At 34.5% G+C, this 21108-nt stretch overlaps 1 protein-coding gene and 1 long non-coding RNA gene across 4 annotated transcripts; both read left to right on the plus strand.

The window, feature by feature from the left end:
* Window positions 1-2048: 2048 nt before the first annotated feature.
* Window positions 2049-13061, plus strand: LOC115995006. 3 transcript variants are annotated; one of them, XR_004093296.1, is made up of 3 exons: window positions 2049-2473; window positions 2796-2880; window positions 4068-13061. It is a non-coding gene; the product is annotated as an uncharacterized LOC115995006 (long non-coding RNA). The 3 variants fall into 3 exon arrangements; XR_004093295.1 differs by having other exon boundaries at window positions 2050-2473; window positions 4092-13061; XR_004093297.1 differs by having other exon boundaries at window positions 2050-2473; window positions 5125-13061.
* Window positions 13062-15871: 2810 nt separating this feature from the next.
* LOC115993920 (transcription factor bHLH147) lies at window positions 15872-17026 on the plus strand. The gene is made up of 2 exons (XM_031117912.1): window positions 15872-16048; window positions 16156-17026. The coding sequence occupies exon 2, from the start codon at window positions 16187-16189 to the stop codon at window positions 16847-16849; it is 663 nt and encodes a 220-aa protein (XP_030973772.1). The 5' UTR covers window positions 15872-16048; window positions 16156-16186; the 3' UTR covers window positions 16850-17026.
* The last annotated feature ends 4082 nt before the right edge of the window (window positions 17027-21108 follow it).

A 21108-nucleotide genomic window follows, 5' to 3' on the forward strand; every position in this document is an offset into this window, starting at 1 on the left:
CCTTTCATGGCTTGAGGTGATTAGACCGAAATTCCGAGTGTATACAATATGTTACTCAAGTGTGCTTTTATGAGTTTATGGCCTACACATAACTACATGAGCTTGCTCATGGGTCCATAGATTTTGCAAGTGTTTTCTGACCACTAGACAAAATCCACTTCCTAGGCTCATGAGTAAGCTTAAATAGGCTCTACTCTTGACCATCCATACCACACTATTTTAAGGGTCCGTTTGGTACATTGAATGAGAATTACAACAAGAATTGTAATATTTATTACTAGGAATAAATGTGTTGTAATGTAATAACTAAACATATTCATTAGTTTGGTTGTGAGTTATAACATTAGAATGAAACTTAACATTTATTTTTGGAAATTTCTTACTCATACAATTATATTTCCTTAAAAATTGTTATTTTTAAATTTAAGAGAGATATGTGTTATTTTTTATGATTTTTTATTTTTATAATTGTTAGATGTATATGGAAAGTTTGTTTACTTGGAAATATATTAAGTTTTGAAATTATTGCACTTACTAAGAAATAGCTAATACAACCTTTTAAAGAGGAATAATTATTCCTCATTTTGAAGAATAACCATTCATAAGGAATGATTATTCCTTATAATAAAAACATAACCAAACAAAAGAATAACTATTACATTACAACGCCTATTACAGTCTACCAAATATGCCCTAAATTTTCTACTAAAGAATACACGGGCTTGGGGCCATGAAAAAAGTTAGAAAAAAAGGAAATATTAATGGGACCAAATTATTTTGGCTTGCTTTGTACTAGTCCTTAGAAAAAAATTGGTATTAACATGAGTTAACCTAAGAACTCTAAGATCACAATCCAACATCAAATATTGTTGCTACAAGTTATATATATGGAAATCAATTGATATAACAACTAAACTAGTGAAGGGAAGGAGATTTGAATTGTGAAACTCCTTATAAAGGAGAACAAACAATGCCACCAATATGGCTCTTGTCAACATCATTCACATTTAAATAAATGTTGATTCTCACTCTCTTTTAAATAAATAGGTTTTTTTTTGGGGTTATTTTTATCATTTTGTTAGTTTTTGTTAGCAATTTCATTATTTGGCCCAAAAAACAAACATATTAGTTACGTAGCATCTCGAGTTTCAGAGAAATTGTTCAATTGGTAAAACATTTTTTCATTTGTGGGGGGTCCGAAGGAAGGAACCATTTATGGGCCTTGCCCGAGGACCGTATAGGCCCATCATGCAAGAAAACGAGCATCAAGTCAACCGAAGAAGGGGAAATGAATAATCACCATGCCAAAGGTTTTAGGCCGAGGTAGATAGCCAAGGGAAGGCATTGGAAGGGAGAGAAAGGGAGGCGTGTTGAGGAAGACTTTCGCATTAAATTCACTGTACAAATTAGGGCAGTCGCATTAATAAAAGACATGACACCTGAACAATGTCTAGATAACCTATAGCTCTCCTTTGCACTTCCCCCAAAGGAGGAATGAGACAAGTATTAGATGGGCATCCGTCACCCTACAGCTGGAGGGTCAAGATTAAGTGCAAACTACCATAAAAGGAAGGGAGAACCCCATTAAAAGGGGATGAGAGAGAGAGAGAGAATTGCTCAGACTTGTGTTATTGTTAGCTTTGGAATAACTTCCTCGGTCAGTCAGGGGAATGTTAATGCGAAACTTTCCTTTCCCTTAATCTTTTGGCTTGTTGTTCCACTTTTTCATCTCTGTGCTAGGCCCACTTACCCCACGTTAGACTCTAAGGCTAGGAATCCAAGAGTTGGTCTACTATTCCTATCTCTAAACAATTAATTGAAGTGGGCTGGTACCCCAAGCCCAAGCCCCTAGTATTTGGGCCCTCGGGAGATCGTAGCACGACCCGCACATCATTAAATAAGGAATTTGGCCTCATTGTAGAAATTTTATCCTATCTAAAAAAAGAAAAAGAAAACGAATGCTTTATTTAGACCAAAAGGAAAATTTTAAAAATAGTAATTTACTAATTTGATCGAATAGACACTATATAATGTTAATTTTCTTATAATTTAATCATCTCTAATCCATCTCATCACACACACTAGTGTATATATATAAATACTCTTCAATTACGACATTCAAAATCGTCCCGCTAAACAAAAGCGAAATGAAAAAGCGCCAAACTCCATAGAAGCACCAGACTCGTCCATCAGAGATCGCGAATCGGAGATCCAAGCACTCATTGTCAAAGCAGTTCCAAAATGCACAATTTCAAATCCCTAAATTTTCTCACCTATGCTGGTTCACCTCCGTCGCAATTCGAATTCAATTTCTCACTCGCTCTTCTTCTTGTTCTAGATCTTGAAGAAAAAGCTTGAATTCTGCATTCACATCCGTTTCCGAAGATGCTGGTGAATCTTTGAGAGTACTCGGTGGATTCATCTTCGATTTCTGAGATCTCTGGCTCTAATCACAATGGAGAAATCGACAAAAGTAAGTTTGGATTTGAATCCAACCTCGTTCTGTATTTATCGCCCTTTGTCATTTTTATGTGATATTTTGTTTTGATTTCTCTAAATTATCTACGATAAAGCAAGCACAATTGTACAAATGCTGTACTTGCAATTTTATGATTAGCTTGATAATTGCGCTGGTTAATGATTAATTTGAAAGCATTTGGTTAATGATAAAATTTAGAAAATCAAACTAAAGTAAAATTTTCACATAACGTAGTCTGATTGATTAATCATTCTGTTTTTGAGTTTTTTGAATAATTTGTTTCATTTTTAAAGCTGCGAATCTGGCTATTTCTCAGGTCTTGAACTCAGTGGATACAGATCATTAATCTAAGAAGCTTCTGGATGCACTGATTAATCTAACAAGCACAAGAGGTACAAGAGGTAAGGGCCTTTACTGTTTGGCTTAGCAGGTTTATTTATTTATTTACTTCATGAGATGATATGCTTTGCATTTTCATTCCCCTCTGATAATCATAGTTGCTTTGAAGTTCAATTGATAATGCACGAAACTTTTAAACGGAGTTGATTTGGTTGAATTAGATTTAACATAATTGATTAGCATAATGTGCCTCTATGTGATCGGGAGAAAAGAATTTATCTCGTCATATGAACTGTTAATTTTTAATTTTATATAGACAGTAAGCTCTATAAACTGCCTGTATGGCATGTAAAAATTTGAGCTCTAATGCCTTGGTCTCGATGGTGACATAGACTGGCAATGACCTTCTCTAAGTTTTAGGGAAATAGCTATGTTTTTGTCTTTAATGCATCTGATGTATATATGGTGTTGAAAAATCTGTAGGTTAGTACCAATACTCAGAAAAGGATGAAAAATTATACTACACGCTCACTAAGAAGTCACTGTGATGCAGGACAAAGCCTTAAAAAGGCAATTTGATGTAGGATCTTTAGGATTTTAGCATGGAGTTTGATTTCTTGATGCACTTGAATGGTTCTTGAATAGGGTTTAGGTAATAAAAATGTTGGATCTTGAATATGCTTGATGGTTGTTTGGTGTTAAAAACAATAAATATATATATTTTGATAATTAAAAAAAATAGATACAATGAGAAATAAAGAAAGATAAACACTAATCAATCATGTCTAGGTTTTCCTGAACAATCCCACTTAAGTATAGGAGAAGACAATCACACCCTAAAAGCTTAACATAAGCTGTTTGAATTTTTTAAAACTTAGAAGGACTAGAACTACTCCCTGTGTACTACTACTTGGTCTTTTCATCAATAAGAATGTTACTTATCCAAAAAAAAAAAAAAAAAGACTAGAACTCTAAATATAATATTCCTAAAAAGACTAGGACTACTGATAATAAAGAAAAAGTATGCAAGAACTTCTAAGCCAAAAAACAAAATGACTCAAAAATACAAAATAAGACTCATGGGCTTTGGTATAGCTAAGCAGAACCCATTCCAAAAAAAAATTAAAATTTACCAGCTTGGCCTTGTTATGGTAAAACTTAATTAAAATTGATCCAGCAATAAATAAATAAAATAAGACTCAATTGAACTTAGTCTAAAACATCCCAAATTAATGCTTAAGTACAACAGGTTGTCATTGCCTCTTTTTGACAGATGGAAGATAATATTGAACGAATATTTGGGCTACTTCAAGGTAGCCTGACTTGAGTCCTCCGGCACAAGAGGTTAAGTTGTTTTCAATTGATTGAGCTTTCTTGATTTAATACAGCTTTTTCAATGTTCACATAATATTTACATACAAAAAATAAAAACTAATCCTAAAAGAAAGAAACAAATAACAACAGAAATTTAACTCAAACTCAACGTCTAATTTTTTTTCCATTTAAAAAAGTAAAGGCTCCAGCTGTCCGGAGGAATTTTTTCACACATAACATCTCCCTTCCCCTTTAAATACATCCCTTGTCCTCTAGGAAAAAAAAACTCTGGATATCTTTGTTAGGCCTATTCAGCATCTTCCCATGTGGCATATGTAGGAGACAATCCGTGCCGATAAATTTGAATTTCAACCTTCTTTCCTTTGGTCTTCAATCCAGCATTGCTTGGGGTCATGGGACTAACCTTCCCTGCTCTAATCTAGGGCAACTGTGATTGAGAAAAAACATTCTTCCTAAGTTTCTCCTTGAGCAATGAAACGTGAGAAACTACATGAGTCTGAGAACTAGCAGGTAACTCCAATTATAAGCTATAGCTCTAATAATTTTCATATTTTCATAGGGTCCATAATTCCTCGGTGCAAGCTTTAGATTGGCTTGTAACAACACTAAGTTGCCTTTATGGCTACAATCACAAATACATCCAATCCATAGCTTATTATTCCTTTTCTTGGTGGTGCTTATTATACACCCTTTCCATATGAATATGAGAATCTTTGAGACTGGTCTTAAGGGTTGTGAGGAGTTGATCCTGGTTCAATAGTTCTTGTTCCACTGCCTTTACGCATACCGTGCCAGTGACATAAGTGAGAAAATTGGGAGGTGGTTGGCCATATACCACTTCGAAGGATGTTATGGTAGTGCTCTACATAAGTCAGCCATTTTGCCCAGTCCTCGGGTTGATAACTAGTGAAATATTTCAATTACATTTTTTATGTCTTATTAACAACCTCTTTTCATCCATTGGTTTGTAGATGGTTAGTAGAGCTGAAGTTAAAATCAGTCCTGTTCAAATAAAACAGTTTAGTCCAACACAAGCTTGTAAAGGTAAGATCGTGATCACCAACAATAATGTGGGGTATTGCATGGAGCTTAAATATATGATCACCAACGTACATGCTTCGGTTGTTTGGGATCGATTGGGTCATGCCAGGTTCAGTAGTGGACTTATTATTTTGTTGGTATCATTGGCTTGGGAAGCGTAGCTTTGATATTTGGAATTTGGTTCCAGGTTATTTAATGTGGACTATTTGGACTGAACAAAATTAGCGTTCTTTTGAGGATAAGGGAAAATTGTGGTTTAGTTATTAGATTTATGCCAACGGACCCTCTTTAATTGGTCTCGGCGTTGGGGTCTCTCAGATTGTTTTACCCTTATGGATTTCCTTTCTTCTATTACAATAGCTTAGTGGCTGCTTGTTTATTACCATGAACTCTTTGTTTTTTCATGCTATTCCTTTATTAATAATATCTTCTTCTTACTTATCAAAAAAAAAAAATGATCAAAGAAATTTGACCGTCTTATCAAAATAAAAAAATTAAAAAAAGGGAAGAAATTTGACCCTGTAGCCATTTAAGGATCGCTAATGCAGATAAATGAGCATACTTTGATAGTCTATCGTCTATCCACTACTACCAAGATAGTGGACTTACCTTTGGATATGGGTAGACCATCAATAAAATCCATGGAGATATCTTCCCATACCTAAGTAGGAGTTGGTAATGGTTGAAAAGACCTACTGGGTTGAGTTGCTCCACCTTATGCTATTGATAAATTGCTTACTGCCGTATGTAGTCTTTGACATGTTCTCTTATGTATTTCCTATAAAATTTGGACCTAACATGGTGTAGTGTTTTTGATAGCCTTTGTAAGTGCTTACATGAAACTGCCTGATGATGTCTTGGATTAGAGATGATTCGTGTTTAAGATTGATCTTTTCCTTAAAGAATAAAACTCCATTTTTTATACTCACAAAGGCCCGCAGCTTCACCTTCTTGAGTGAGGTGAACTAGCTTCTTTAGATTGGGGTTGGAAGAATTTTCTTCTTTAATGGTGTCCAACCAGCTAGGAGTTGGATGAGATAAGGTTGCTAGCTCCGCAATGTCTCCCTCCTGTCTTTGTGACAAGTCATTCATTCACACCCTTATTCTCACTCTCTTTTTTATAATTATTAGTAAAATCAAACCTCACTAGCTACATCCATGTTTGCTGTGCATGGTTGGCAATCCTTTGCGTCTATAGATATTTGAGGATCTTTTGATCCATTCAGATTATAAATTATCGTCCCAATAAGTAGGGAGGCCATTTTTGTACATCTAACACTAAGGTAAGGAGTTCCATCTCATATGTTGACATCAACAGATGTTTTTCACTAAGAGCATGACCAAAAAGGCTATGGGTTGCTCTTGCATTAAGACAGACCCTATCGCAGACCTAGATGTGTCACATTTTACAATGAACTTTTTGTTGAAATTAGGTAAGGCAAGAACAGGTGTTGTAGTCATGGCCTCTATGAGTTGTTGGAAAGCTTGATCAGCCGCAAGACTTCATGTAAATGAATTTTTTATTATAGAATTTTGTTTAATGGAGCTGTGATCTTGCCATAATTTTGGATAAACTTCTGATGGTAGCCCTTCAACCCAAGGAACCCTTACACGGTGGTAGTAGTTTTAGGTATTGGCCATTCTAACATGGCCGAGACATTTTGAGGGCTGACAGCTACTCCTCTTGAAATGATATGTCCCTAGTATTTCACTTCAGTCCACACAAATTGACATTTCTTCTTCTTAACTAACAGTTGATGTGACTAAAGAAAGGTGAAAGTTTTTCTTTTAAATGAGCTAAAATGGTCATTCCTTGATTTACTAAAAGCTATTGTGTTGTCAAAGAAACTTAGGATGAATCTGTTTAAGTGTGCTTAAAATACTTCATCCGTGAGGGCTTGGAAAGTGGAGGGTACATCAGTGAGGCCAAAGGCGTCACTAGGAACTCGAAATGCCTATGCTAAATTTTAAAAGCTGTTTTTGGAACATTGTCTAGACAAAAACACGACCTGGATGGTACTCACTTTATGGACCAGAGCTTTGAAGAATGTTGTGTCCAATGCAATTCATCAACTTATTAATGATTGGAATGAGAAATTTGTCTTTGATGGTTAGCTTGTTCAATGATCTGTAATCCACACACATACACCATGAGCCGTCATGTTTTTCAATGAGGATTACTGGTGACAAGTTGGGGCTATTACTGAGTTTGATTATGCCAGAAGTCAGCATCTCCTTTACTAGATGCTTGATCTCGGTCTTCTGCCAATATGGGTACCAGTACGGCTGCACATTTACTGGTCCACTGCCAGGTTGCATGGAAATTTTATGATCATGACTTTTGGGAGGGGGTTAGGGCACTTGGAGCTTGAGGCAACCTGGAACTTTTCCAATAACAGATGTAATCCTCAGCAAACTGGAGGGGGAAGAATTTTGAGGACTGCCCTCTATTTGAAGCAAAACCCCATGCCTCTAATTTTCCGTAACCTAGCAGAGGTGCAGTTCCTTCACAATTCTGTCTACTACTTGAGATTATCCTTTTAGTACAATCTCTCTTCCATTGATGTTGAACTTCATCCACAGTCTTGAAAAGTCTCACAAAATCTCACCTATAGATTGTAGCCACTTTAGTCTCAAGACTATGTTTTAGCCTTCTAAGGGAAGAATAAAGAAATCTACATGGGTAGTAAATCCATATAATTTTAATGGCACACATTAAGAAATCTGCATGGGTAATAAAACCATGAAATTTTAACAGCACACACTTCCACTGACCTTCACTTTTCAATTCCTCCTTGGAAGCTACCAGTACCTTAAGCCTTCCTTTTGTGTTTGGTGTCAATTTGGTTTTATTGGCCAAATTCTCACTCACAAAGTTCTGAGTGCTGCTAGAATCAACCAAACACCAAGGGTGTCATGTGCTTGTGTTGTCCTTGAAACTGCATGATGTTTGGTGCAAGAGCTCCACTTATTGTGTGAAGAGAAATCCCAGGCACCACCTCTTCACTTCCCATCTCAATTTCCATATCCACCTCTTGATTGTCTTCCTTGGAACATGCTTCAATCAAGAACAACCTTTTGCCTAGGTGGCTTGGGTTATACTTTCATTGCAGTTGAAACATAGCCCTTTCTCCCTTATTTCCTGCAACTTGATGAAAATCATTCGCCTTATGGGCAGGGTTGGTCATGCGGACGGACCTCCTTTTTCTTGAGTGGCATTAGTTGTCACAATGGTTTGGAAATTCTATCATTGAGACATGTTTGTAGCCTCATGTAACCTGGCCAACCCAATGACTTGGGTTAACGTGGTAGGCCTTCCTGCGAGAATGTCTACTTCAATGGTGTTCTTCAGTCCATTGGTAAAACAGCTCACCTGCTGTCCTTGTGGGGAGATGGACAAATTTAGCCAACAGTTTTTAGAAGTTTGATAGTCCTTGATTGTGCCACTATGCTTCAATTTGGTTAACTATCCAAAATAATCTACATATTGTGTTGGATTGTAACTGAGAGGTCCATCTTTAAATCCACCCTAAGAAATCGTACCCATATCTTGTTTAATCATTTGAAACTGAAGTTGAGCACCCCCTTCTAAATGAAAGGATACTAGAGCAACTTGGTCTTCAATGGCATGGAGCTGTAAGAACTGCTTTGCTCAACAAAGCAGACTTGTGGGGTCTTCCTCGCCATTGAAGCAAAGGAAGTAGATTTTAGCCATTTTGGGGACATAAGAATGTTGTGTCACCTGTCTTGTTGCTTTGTCTGATTCTTGCTTACTGTTTCCACATCGTGTTCTGGAACAAGAGCTTTCCCCTTCTTCATGGTGGATAGACAGTGTTAATCTTAGGAAAAAGCTTTGATATGCACTCGAGAATCTGTTGTTGACCAGTAAACAAATAGCTCACAGTGTGATTAAGTGCTCCACCTTTGGTCCATACCCAAGCAGCTCTTATGCATTGTACAATGGATTGTTGTTCCCTCTTTTGACAGATGGTAGATAATATTGAACAAATATCTGCGCTACTCTACTTTAAGGGAGCTTGATTTTATTAATGCTTGATATTATGCAGCTTTTCCAATGTTCACATAATGTTTACATATTGAAAAATCTGAAACAAACTCAACTACTAATCTTAAAAGAAAGGAACAGATAACAATAGAAATTTAACATAACTCAAAAGTCTAATTGTTCTGCATTAAATCAGTAAAGGCTCCAACTGAAACACATAACATTTGTCCCTCTGCATAGTGTTCTGGAAACTGCACTCTAAAGTTTCTTTGCATTCCTTTTATGACATGTCTGTCATATTGAACTGAAACAGCTTTTTAAGTCGCTGCTCTAACTAGATTGTAGGTAACCATAAATATGCTTAATGTATATCAATCCTGGTTTGTTGGGCCACAATAGGTTCATGTAGTATGTGGACTGGATCGGGCCTAAGTCAATAGACCTAGCCGAAGTTGAAGTGACTTCATTAGTTACTGACATCCAGCAGGGATAGTGGAATTCTTCCATCTTAACATGTGTCCGACCAGTCTAATCTGAATATCTGATGCTTACATGTAACAATGATAACATCCACTTTGCCAAAGTGGCCTTTTAACACATTATTTCTTAAGGAAATGTGAAGATGTATTCAGTCCGGGGATAACTCGGAGAGGTCTGCTGGCAAAGGCATGTCCTCCACATTCCATTTGTCCTTCACTGATTTGATGATCGCAGTCTGGTCAATAGTCTATGATGAGTGGTGTTGTTTGTTGTCCAGGAACAGCTTTGTTTTCTGAAGAGGACTATTTATGACATAAACTGTCCACAGAGAATTACAAACATAAAGCTGTTTTAAACACTGACTTATGCCCACACACAGTTAAATATGTTTGCATTTGAAGTTATACCACGAGGATAACTATATACTATTACTAATAAGTTAGAAAATTAATGTTTGTGATAATTCACCAAAATTCTTGAGCACCCAGGATTATCTCTCTACTAATTTGATTGTCTATTTTGTCATTTAAAATGTCATTTAGTAGTTGAAGTGTGACTTGTCCAATTTGTCTGTGACAGTCTCTATTAAAATAATCAGCTGATCGACCCTGGTTATAGGTGCAGATGCTTCAATGTAATGAGAGAGAGAGAGAGAGAGAGAGAGAGAGAGAGGTTCAACCAAGATGATGCCTTCAAAAATATATGATCGAAATGATATCTTCAATATGAGAAGTATATGATCCAAGCTGACACATCATCCATACATGATAAATGTTACTGTAAAGAAATCATAGTGGTAGACTGGTAGCTAGGGACATGATATGGAGGGTTCAAGTAAAACCAGTCAAACAGAAGCAGTCAAAAAAGGCTTTCGAAAATAAAGAATAAACTAGAGAAAGGATTCCTTATCCTAGTTTATGGTAGGGAAAAATGTGCTAAGAAAAGCTAATGGTGGTCTTTCAGATGCATCGTCCCAGTCCTTAAAAAACTCAGCAGCTGCCACATGGTTTATCCCTGTAGTTAATTACCTTGTTTTTAATGATGTAAAAGGGCACCAAGCATGACCTTTGTAGGTTCCTTTATGGAAGTAGTTAAAACTTACTTGATGGGGATGAGAAAGAATCTGAATGGATAAACAGTTATACACACCAGGAGAAATTTTATAGGCTCTCTTTCTCGGAAAGTGATTTTTTGAAGGGACAGATAAGAATCTAATTTGACAGTTAAAAACTTGATGGGTCAATAAAAGAAGCTATGAAACACACTAGTAGGAATCAGAGAGAGGGTGGGTGGTGGGGTAGCTGCAGTTAAAAGCTAATGATTTAGTGTAATCCACAATAATATTTAAGTTAATAAATAAGAGAGTAAAACAAGATCTAGCTGTACTTAAAGCCTTAAAGGTAAGGATTTGGTGTAATCCACCAAATTTGAACTGTTGAATGAGATTCTAAAACCTGTGTATTGTGTATTTGAGAGAGATGAGTAGAGGCCAATGGGCTGTAACCCAAATGGCACTTCCAACACCCCTAGAAACGGGATGGTGGATATGATGTTGCAGGTTCTAATCCTTCATGGTGCGTGAGTTAGATAACTAGAATAATGGTTTTGTATAATCCAGGAAAGGAAAGCTATTATGTGGGCTTCTAATACAATCTTTGGTACATGAAAGATGGTAATAATAAATAAAGTGTCTTCCCATTGAAAAGTAAATGGAATAAACCATTTCCTAGTGCCTAATAAAAATGGATTTGCTCAACTATGTTTCTGTAACATTTGAAGGCACAAATTCATGAGTGGAAATGAAAATAGGTAAAATTTGGAAGCATGGCTTTTGAAATTTATGCGTCAATTATAGAATCTACAACATAGCTTTTCTAAGTCTGAAATAGGCAGATTAGCAGTGAACACATCCATGATCTTAAGTTCTAAACATCCTAAATTGGTTTTTAGAGTAATTTGCAGACCTTTAAAGAAACATGTAACGTCAAAGAAAAATTTTATTCATGTATTTACATATTCCCTTGGGAAAAATATAGAATACTTTGAGAGTACCATCTGTGTGTGTGTGTGTGTATTTATTACAATAAACAAATCCTTTGGAAGCACTTAGCTGGGTATTTCGAGATATGTTTAGGGCATGCTTAGTCAGAGACACATTGATTATTATGATGCTTATATACCATCTTGCCTTGACATTTAACTCATTAAAGCATCAGCATGCATTTGAATTTGAGAATAAAATCCTGTGGTCCTTGGAAGGTTATGAAAATTGCATTATCTTCAATTCTTCATGATAGTTTTGGAAAGCATGCTGTGAAGATGTAATTGTTCTACCTTCCCCACTTAAATTATATTGCTAGTAAATTGTCTTGCCAGCTCAGTATCACCTAGAAAGCACATAAGAAGCATACAGTGCTCCTTTTTTCTACCGTTATTCGAGGGTGTTTATATACATGCTGTGACTTAGTATAGGGCTATCATTACGATTTTAAGAAGGAAAATGCCAAAGCTACTCTACTAACTTTACTACAAAAAGCTTACAAATTGAACTGGTAATGAATTGGTGCCACATTAACTATATATTAGATAAATTTCTTAATTACCTTTTGCTTTGTGATTTAAAAGTTGACGTATCAATTTGTAAGATTTATGCAGTAAAAACTGTAATAATTGTAGCGTCACTCTTTTAAGAATATATGTGACTTTGGATGCTGCATATGCTGTAATGCTTATCCTGTGAAAGGCAGCCCACAGACTAATTATACTCCAGATGAGTTAAATGAAAGGTTTGGAAAAAAAAAAAAATATAGATGCTTAGCTAAAAAGTAGATGATTGTGGGTTGAATTTTTCTGAAGTTGATTCCTGCTGTCATATTCTGATCTCTAAATAGGGATTTGTTCTGGTTTATAAAAAGAAAACATTTTGATCCTGGTTTGAGCTTCGATCCTTCAGAAAACTTGAGTATTACTATGGCTATCTCATAGGATATGAGGATATCCAGCAATGATTCCTCACTTCAGACAGTACACAACTACGACCATAGTAAGGTATCATTCAGATTTATGGAATGCAGGTTTTCTGAATCATCTTCAATCAACCTTCAACATCCGTCTACAATAAATAGTATACTTTCTGGTGCTCTTTAATGTTGTATCACTTTTTGATACTGTTGTTTTATTGTGTCTCACACAAGGGAGGCAATGTCACTTGAGCATCAATAATGCCCACTTGCCCAGTAGTGTTCCAGTTTCTCCAAGAATATTTTAAGGTTTCTCAGTAAAATGTCCCTACTAATATTCACATGGTACCATGATTTTGATGAGAATAAGGATTAGGTTCATGATTAATCAAAATTTTAGACAAATTAAATAAAAATTATACTGCCATTTAGAACTTTTTCTTTATCTCAAAGTCTGGTTGTTAACCTTTTATTTGTGTTAACTTTGTTTGTATATTTAAAATTAAATAATAATTGTTTTGCTTGAAACTTTCCTTGGTGGTCTCTGAGTTTTGTCCAATGAAAGAGAGCCATTGGGCCTTTGAATTTTTCATCGAGTGCTTCGAGCGTGATAGTTATCATAAATGTCAAGTGGGGAAAAAGCATTCACAGGGTAATGGGGTTCCTATCTTGATAATTATGATTATGATATAATAATTAGTGATTGCATCGGATAAAATATCTGGTCCACTAAGGAGCAGGGACCCCATTGCTGGAAATGTGGAGCTTAACTGTCCACACCTCATAAAAGGAGGAAAATTCCAAAATTCTAACCAATACAAAACAAAAGGCCGGAGATAGAGAAGTGCCAGAGAAACAACCCACATTGCACATGCATTTCGTTTGTTTATCATTTCTTTTGTGGATCATCATCCCCCCATAATCATTGCACGGAATGAAAACAAATATTTATGCGGGACCCTCGGTCCAGTCAACTAGTGGAAGCCAACACCACAGAACCACCCAATTATGCTTTGACACGTCAACAATACATATATTTCTTATTTCATTTTCTTATTTTTACATTATTAAACTTTGCAAATTTCAACGGTAAAATGACGGTTTAGCATTAATTTTTGAACTATGTAGTCCATCAGTCGATTTTCAAATTATGTAGTAAAATATTTTTATTTTGAAACTTGAGTTTTATGTGTATTTTACCACTTAAATTTTTTTGAAAATTTTGCGCATAACTAATATCGAGTTCCACTTAAAAATATATATAGAACTTGACATTGTTAATATTGAGTTTCAGTTAGAATTTTGACATTAGCAATATCAAGTTTCAAAACAAATGTATTTTTGTTACATAATTTGAAAAGGGGGTTGTTTGACTACATATTTAAAAAATTAATACTAAGTAGTCACTTTTTCCGAAAGATTATTCTTTATCATCAGGTTTAAATATCTAAAACACTATTTGATTTTTGATGTCTGCTAGGTTTGAACTTTAGATGTGATTTTTTTTTTTTTTTTTTTTTTTTTTTTTTCGGTAGTCGTATTCCCAAATGGAAAAAGCTTAGCTATTAAATTGGTTATAGCCTAAAACTACAATATTATTCAATCTTTTTTTATAGGAGGTGAATTTTGACAAATCTACTATTGGATTACATCTTCTTCTTATATCTTTCATGCATGCAAAATTTTTAGAAAATTAAATATCAATAGCTATGTCATCAATAAATAGTTTAAATGACAAGTTTTTGTCGTTTAAAATTATGTATAAAATATAATCTTATAGATCATATAGTAAATAATATTTGATTATTACAAAATTTGACATATGTATTAAGGGCGTAAGGAAAATGCAATTCAACGATTAGATTTTCAAAATATGTAATAATGTTAATGATATCGAGTAAGATTGTAACCTTACGTTACAAAAATTTTTATAGCTAAACATGTTCAATGAGACCATTTAAACCCGTTGTGTTATTGTGATTGTGATTACTCACTGCTATTGATCCCACACCAACACTTGCTAGTATGCCTTTTTAGCTATTTCGTACGTTGTTTTTCCTTAGTAATTAAGGAGGAGAGTAGAGCCTGCTTCTTAATTTCTTGAAAAATGTTGGTAAGCTCTTTGAATTTCCTTGGGTTGTGATTTTATGTTATTTAATTCAGATGTTGAATTACCTTTAACAAGTTCACTTTGTGATTGTGACCATAATTCCAGAAATTTTGCTTTAGAGAGGGAATTCGTTTATATTTTAGAGTGAAAAAAAAAAAAAAAAAAAGTCAATGAAATTGTCGATAATATTAAAAGCTGTTTCTCAAGAAGGAAAAAAAGATTTGAAAAGGATAGTATATGGCAAGCAATATAAGACAAATGTTAGTTAATGTAGTGAGGTAGAGATTGTTAGTTAAGAGTTTTTTTTAGAAAAATTAGATGACAGCTGGAGATTGCCCATATTTCTCATATTTTCTTGGAACAATTTTCTTTTTTCGTGGGAAATTTTACTCCACTCCAATGCTACATAAGTTAAGGCCCACTGGCCCAGTGACACATTGCAGAATATATATATAAGTTAAATTTAACAAATGTTTGAAAAATTAAACGAAAAAAACAAGCCGAGCCTCTTGTTTTTTTTTACCTAATATGTTTGAATTTTTACCCAAACATTTTCTATTATATATCTACTACATCATAAAATGAATCTCAATGATTACCATGAAAGAAAACCAAGATAGAAACTTCAAAATTGTCACTTATAGTGTTGCATTAGGTATACTTTGAGAGGATCTTTGACCTCTCATATTTCATGAATGTGAGTTGAGATAAAAATATATAAAATCTTGTCCTTTAAAGGCTTTGTCAAAATAAAATAGAAAGGTTAAAAGACCAAACTTCTTTGTAATAATTTACAAAGGTGCTTATTATCTCATGCCACTGACTGACTCATTCTTACATATAATAAAGGCCCCCCTCACAAATTAACAAAAAAATCCATGTGTATAAAGTGCCAGTACCACTGGAGCATTATAATGCTTAATGCAAATACATTATACATGTACTATACAATCTCTAATAATTTGAACCCTGACCTAACCAACCACCAAAGACTAGCAAAATAAGCAACAAAACGTTAAAGTAGGGGGTGATGGGTGGGAGGCACAACATCACAAAACACAAACACAACACAACAACGCAAAGCAAAATTAAAATTTTAAAAAATAAAAATAAAATTTGTGAGCCGACTCGTGCTATCTTCTGATTCCTTTATAACTCACTCCCTTCACATTTCGCACCGTTCCGTTCCTCATTTTCTCTCTCTCTCTCTCTCTCTCTCTCGCACACAAACCCAAACACAAACACAAACAGTTGGATCCGAGCCTATGTGAAAATAGAGTACTATCATTCTCTCAAAGGTATATAGTTTCTCTTACCTTTCTTTATTTTGGTTTGTAAACCATATATCCTTATATATATATATATATATATATAGTCTTACACGTTTTCGAATCAAATTTATTAGATTTCGATACCAAAAAATTTTGGTTACTCTGATGGCGTCAACGCTGATCTCAAACAACGTTGTTGCCAACACTGATCGTTCACGAAAGAAAAAGAAGAAGAAAACCCAAGCCAGAGATCAACAGCTACAACAACAAGAAGATGATAAAAACCACAACAAGTGGAAATCGGAAACTCAACAACAAATCTACTCTTCCAAGCTCCTTCAAACTCTCAGCCAAGTCCACCTCAGCCCTCCTCCTCCTTCGGCTACGGCTACGGCTACGCGGCGCGGTCGAGTCGTGCGCGAAGCCGCTGATAGGGTCTTGGCTGTGGCGGCTAAGGGAAAAACACGGTGGAGCAGAGCCATCTTAACGAACCGGCTCAAGCTCAAATTTCAAAAGAAGCATAGGAAGCAGCCAAGAGTGGTGAGTGCCACCGGGACTAGCCGGTCGCCCAAGAAGCCTAAAGTGAGCGTTTTGAGGCTAAAGGGGAAGAGCTTACCGGCTGTGCAGAGGAAAGTGCGTGTTCTGGGCCGGTTAGTCCCCGGTTGCCGGAAGCAACCCTTGCCGGTGATTCTAGAAGAAGCTACCGATTATATAGCCGCACTTGAGATGCAAGTCAGAGCCATGACAACCCTTGCCAACCTTCTCTCCGGCTCCTCCTCCTCCTCCTCCTCCTCCGCCAGCTCTAGCTCCGGGCCGCCGCCTAGCTGATCACACTGTTCTCTACTGCCACGTGTCCTTTCCATTATCTCTCTCCTTTTTTTTTTTTCTTTCTTTTTTTTTTCTTTTCTCTTTTCTCCTCTCCTCTCAAATATCTCTATTAATTCTCTGTTAAATACGATGTTGCCCCTTTCTCTTGCAAGTAAAATTAAAAATCTTTTCATACTACCTTGAAATAAATATTTTTTTTTTTAAATTTTTCGTTTTGCTATAATTAATTAGACATGAGAAATTAAATATTAAATATTTTCATTGAAAATATTAGAAAATGTTCACGGAGCTACTGGCAAATCCAAATCTATTTCTTAATTTAATTTTGTGACAACATAGCCTAGTATCTAATCTTTTGTTACCGACTATTAATTTGGTAGCGATTTTAGTGGGTACTATTGATAAAGTGTAAGTTTTTTATTTTTTTTGAGAAAAGATAAAGGGTAAGGTTATGAATGAATGAATGTGATGTTAAAAACAATTATTATCATAGTAGTTTTTTTCCAAATTTTATTGTAATGCATAAATTTAAAAAGGAAAACAAAAAGTATTTAGGCAATTGGCCTATTTTCTTAAGAAAAATAGGCGAAGAAGAATTATTCGGAAATATTTTGTTTTTGTACTTTGTTTCTAATTTATGTGTTTTGAAAGTGATGAATTTGAAGGTTTATTTTTTGGAAATAATAATAAAATTCAGGGCTTGTTTTTGTGCGCATTTAATTCAGTGATGTAAAGGGCATCATTCAAAGCGTGCCTCTTTACAAGATCTTTCATGGCGATAACATGGGCAAGAGTATTATGGTATCAGACAGACATACTTGCCTGGTTTTTTATTTGTTATTATTGGATGGTAGGCAGGGTATGTTGTGCCCATTTATTAATTTCTTATTCAACATTGTGCTAATATATGATTGGATGATATTTGTTTTCTTAAAAAGGAAACTTGTATAACATTCTCATTTAAAATAATATGAAAATTATTCATCCCAAAAAAAGAAAAAAAAAACTCTTTTATTCCGACACATAATTTATTAATAATGGTTCCAATTTTTATGGGTTATTTTTGCAAAGGTGGTGGGGGACCAATTGTGACAATCTTATACTTACCTTACCATGCTCCTTCATGTATATGAATCATAATTCGACATAAGTGCCACTTAGGTTCATTGTTTCGGACGATATGAGGTAAATTCATTGTTTCAATAGCTTAATTACTATGTCACGACATTCTCATTGTATTTGGTGAACAAAATTCATTGTGACATAATTATAAGAGAAAACAAAATCTTACACGAATTTCCTCCTCTTTTTTTTCTTTTTTAACCGGTGGTCTATATCATTGGTTAATTAGATTGGATGTACGTTTGACATTGATTATTTTTGTCAGTTTATTTTATTATTTAGTTTATTTTTGTTAAAATTTATGAATTTTACTATATTTTTTGATATTATTTATGAGTCTTACGGCATTATTTCAACCCATTTTTATATTTATTTACAATATTTTCAATACCATGTTCACCGACATAAATTGACTAAAATTCAATGATGGCGTAAGTTTGGTAAAAGCAACGCAAGCAAAGCACAAAATTGTCGAATAGTGTCATTTCGTTTGGTATAATTAATCACTTATTACAGGCAATGAGAAGAAAATTTTTTTTTTGACAAAGACAACTTTGTGATTTGCATTAACTGGGATTTGCTTTGTATAGAAGTCAAAATGGGGCACACATGTAGTAGTATGAGTTTACCATGGTGGTGACCGTGAGAGAGAGAGAGAAGTAGATGGTGATTATAGTGATCAGAGAGTTAAAGTGAGCAGAGAAGAACATGTGGGAGTGTCTTGAATAGCTAACTCCACTGCCCAAAAGTTGCCGAAAGCGCCAAAACAATTTATGAGACAAGCTTTGTTACATGTCACATGGCTTCTTTGTCCCCACGTTAAATAGTGCTTTTTTTTTTTTTGACACTCCCCGAAACCCAAAGTATTTGGTCGCATGTGAGAGCTATCTGAAACACTATTCAACAGTTTCAATCTACGCCATTTACCAAAAAAAAAAAAAAAAAAATTCAATCTAGGTTCACCTGCCCTACTCCTCCTAAAGTCTAAAATGAATGAATGAAAGAATGGTTTTAGAGACAGGGTCCCCTAGACAACCCAGGCCTAGTTATGAGAGTCACTCTCAAAAAAAAAAAGGACTAGTGGGTTCGATCGACACCTGTTTCCCCTTTGTCTCGAACTATTGTTTTCCACTGTATAATTCCACCTCTTGAGGCACACGGATACTTCTTACTAAGTTTCATCACTGTCAGTTGGATTGGCTTGAAATGGGTTAAAAATGGGTTACTCTAAATAGAGGCATACATGGTGGGGTTAAAACAAGGACCACTTGTTTTGCCCCAATAGGCCCCTCTCCCTCTCTCTCTCTTCAAAATATTTTTAAAGAGTTCACTTAATGCATGACCTTAAGAAGCTCTAATTAACTAAATTAGGAAATATTTTATAAAAAAATTGAAAATAAATTTTTAATAAAGTTAGTCATTTTTTTTTTCATAAAAAATTCCTAAAATAGATGCTCTAAGGATATATATTAGTAACACCCATAAATTCAAGAGTTTCAAATTGAATCTTGAACTTTTAAAATTGTATCAATTTAAAATCCTAATCAAATCTCATACTAAACCAAAAAAGTCCAAATTTAGATTGATATGATTTTATTATGGTTTTTGATAGGAGTTGTGGTGTGTTTTTATATAAAAATTTATTTATCTCTCCCTTTTATGTATGTGCTTGTTTCTTAAAAAAAAAAAGAAAAAAAGAAAAGAAAAGAGATTGATATGATTTCTAAAGTTTATGATAATCTGAAACAAATGAAACTATGACTTCTATAGGGTTACTTTATATATGTCTTTAATTTTAAGGTTTAATTTGAAAATACTCTTAAAATATAAGGTTTATAATGTAATTTTCTCTGGCTCTGATTTTCTTTAAGGGTGCAAAAAGCAGGAGTAATTATAGGAAAAATCTACATAAGTTGTCAAAGAGCACATGGTGGCATTCATTTCAATCAGGATACAAACAGTAGAATGCAAATGCATCCATGTGACTTATTTAAAACCCACATTTAAAGTTTTACATGAATCAGCCCATCAGTGTCAGTGGGATCTGAGCATTGGGATGCAGGTAAAAAAGAGTAAGATTATTCCTACAAATTTTTTCACAATTTTACTATAAGTTTGCTACGTAATGATACGTGAATAATAAAATGATAGAGCCATATAAATTCATTATTTTATTTCTACAGTTCGCAAATCGCCAAATAATAAAATTGTGGCAAAATTATAATAAAGAAAAGGGTTTGTATCATTCAACTTATTCCCTGAAAAGAAGCATTTGAGTTCGAGAAATCAGAGTTTGGTTTATTATATTTAAAAAAGAAAAAGAAAGAAGAAAAAAAGGGAAATTGGGAAAACTGTTTATGTGTCACATCAAGCTCTACCTCCAATTATTGGGATCAAAATGACAAGGCGTGAGCAATTTTTTGAAGGAGGGCTATACCTCCTTTGTAGGCCTTAGCTTATTGAAACTCGTGACACCAACTTTTAAGCACATGTTAGTCACAGCAAAGAAGTTCGTAAAATCAAAAACAAGGGGTGGAATGCACGCAGCGACTATATATTATTCCCTTTGTTTTATGACCCCCCGGCTTTAGTTCAAAGTATCACATTATTGAAGTGATTAAGATATATTTATCTTTTAAAAGGATGTGATTAAGATATATTGAGGTGCTGGTTAGTGGTATTGTCATGCTTTTACTATGATTAAAAACCTTTTCTCCCAATTAATTCTAAGAGGGGGAAAAAATTGAGATCTTTATGGGTTTTTTCTTTTCTTTTTGGGATTGATACGTAGATGGTGGAATAGAGAGATGACTTGAACTTCAAATCATAAATAAAGAATACTTTAAAAGATATCATTACTATTAGACTATCACTTGAACTTTAAATCTTTATAAATTTTATTAGTAGAAAATGCAACTTTCTAAATAGTTTTTTTTTTTCCTTTTTTTTTTCTTTTTTGACTCTATCATAATTTAGTCCACAAACTTTTAATTGTTACAATTGATCTCCTAAAATTTGGATTAAAAACATTGTTAGGTTTTGTTCCAAATTAATAGTTTTTGTATTTTTAAGACAAACAAATTACATCTTATAGTTTGGTCCAATCACAATTTAGTCTCACAAGCATTTTTTTTTCT

Source organism: Quercus lobata, chromosome 6, assembly GCF_001633185.2.
Source record: "Quercus lobata isolate SW786 chromosome 6, ValleyOak3.0 Primary Assembly, whole genome shotgun sequence".
NCBI lineage: Eukaryota > Viridiplantae > Streptophyta > Magnoliopsida > Fagales > Fagaceae > Quercus > Quercus lobata.

Excerpts from the sequence above, each read along its gene's own strand:
- LOC115993920 (XM_031117912.1), top strand. The coding sequence starts at position 16,187 with ATGGCGTCAACGCTGATCTCAAACAACGTTGTTGCCAACACTGATCGT.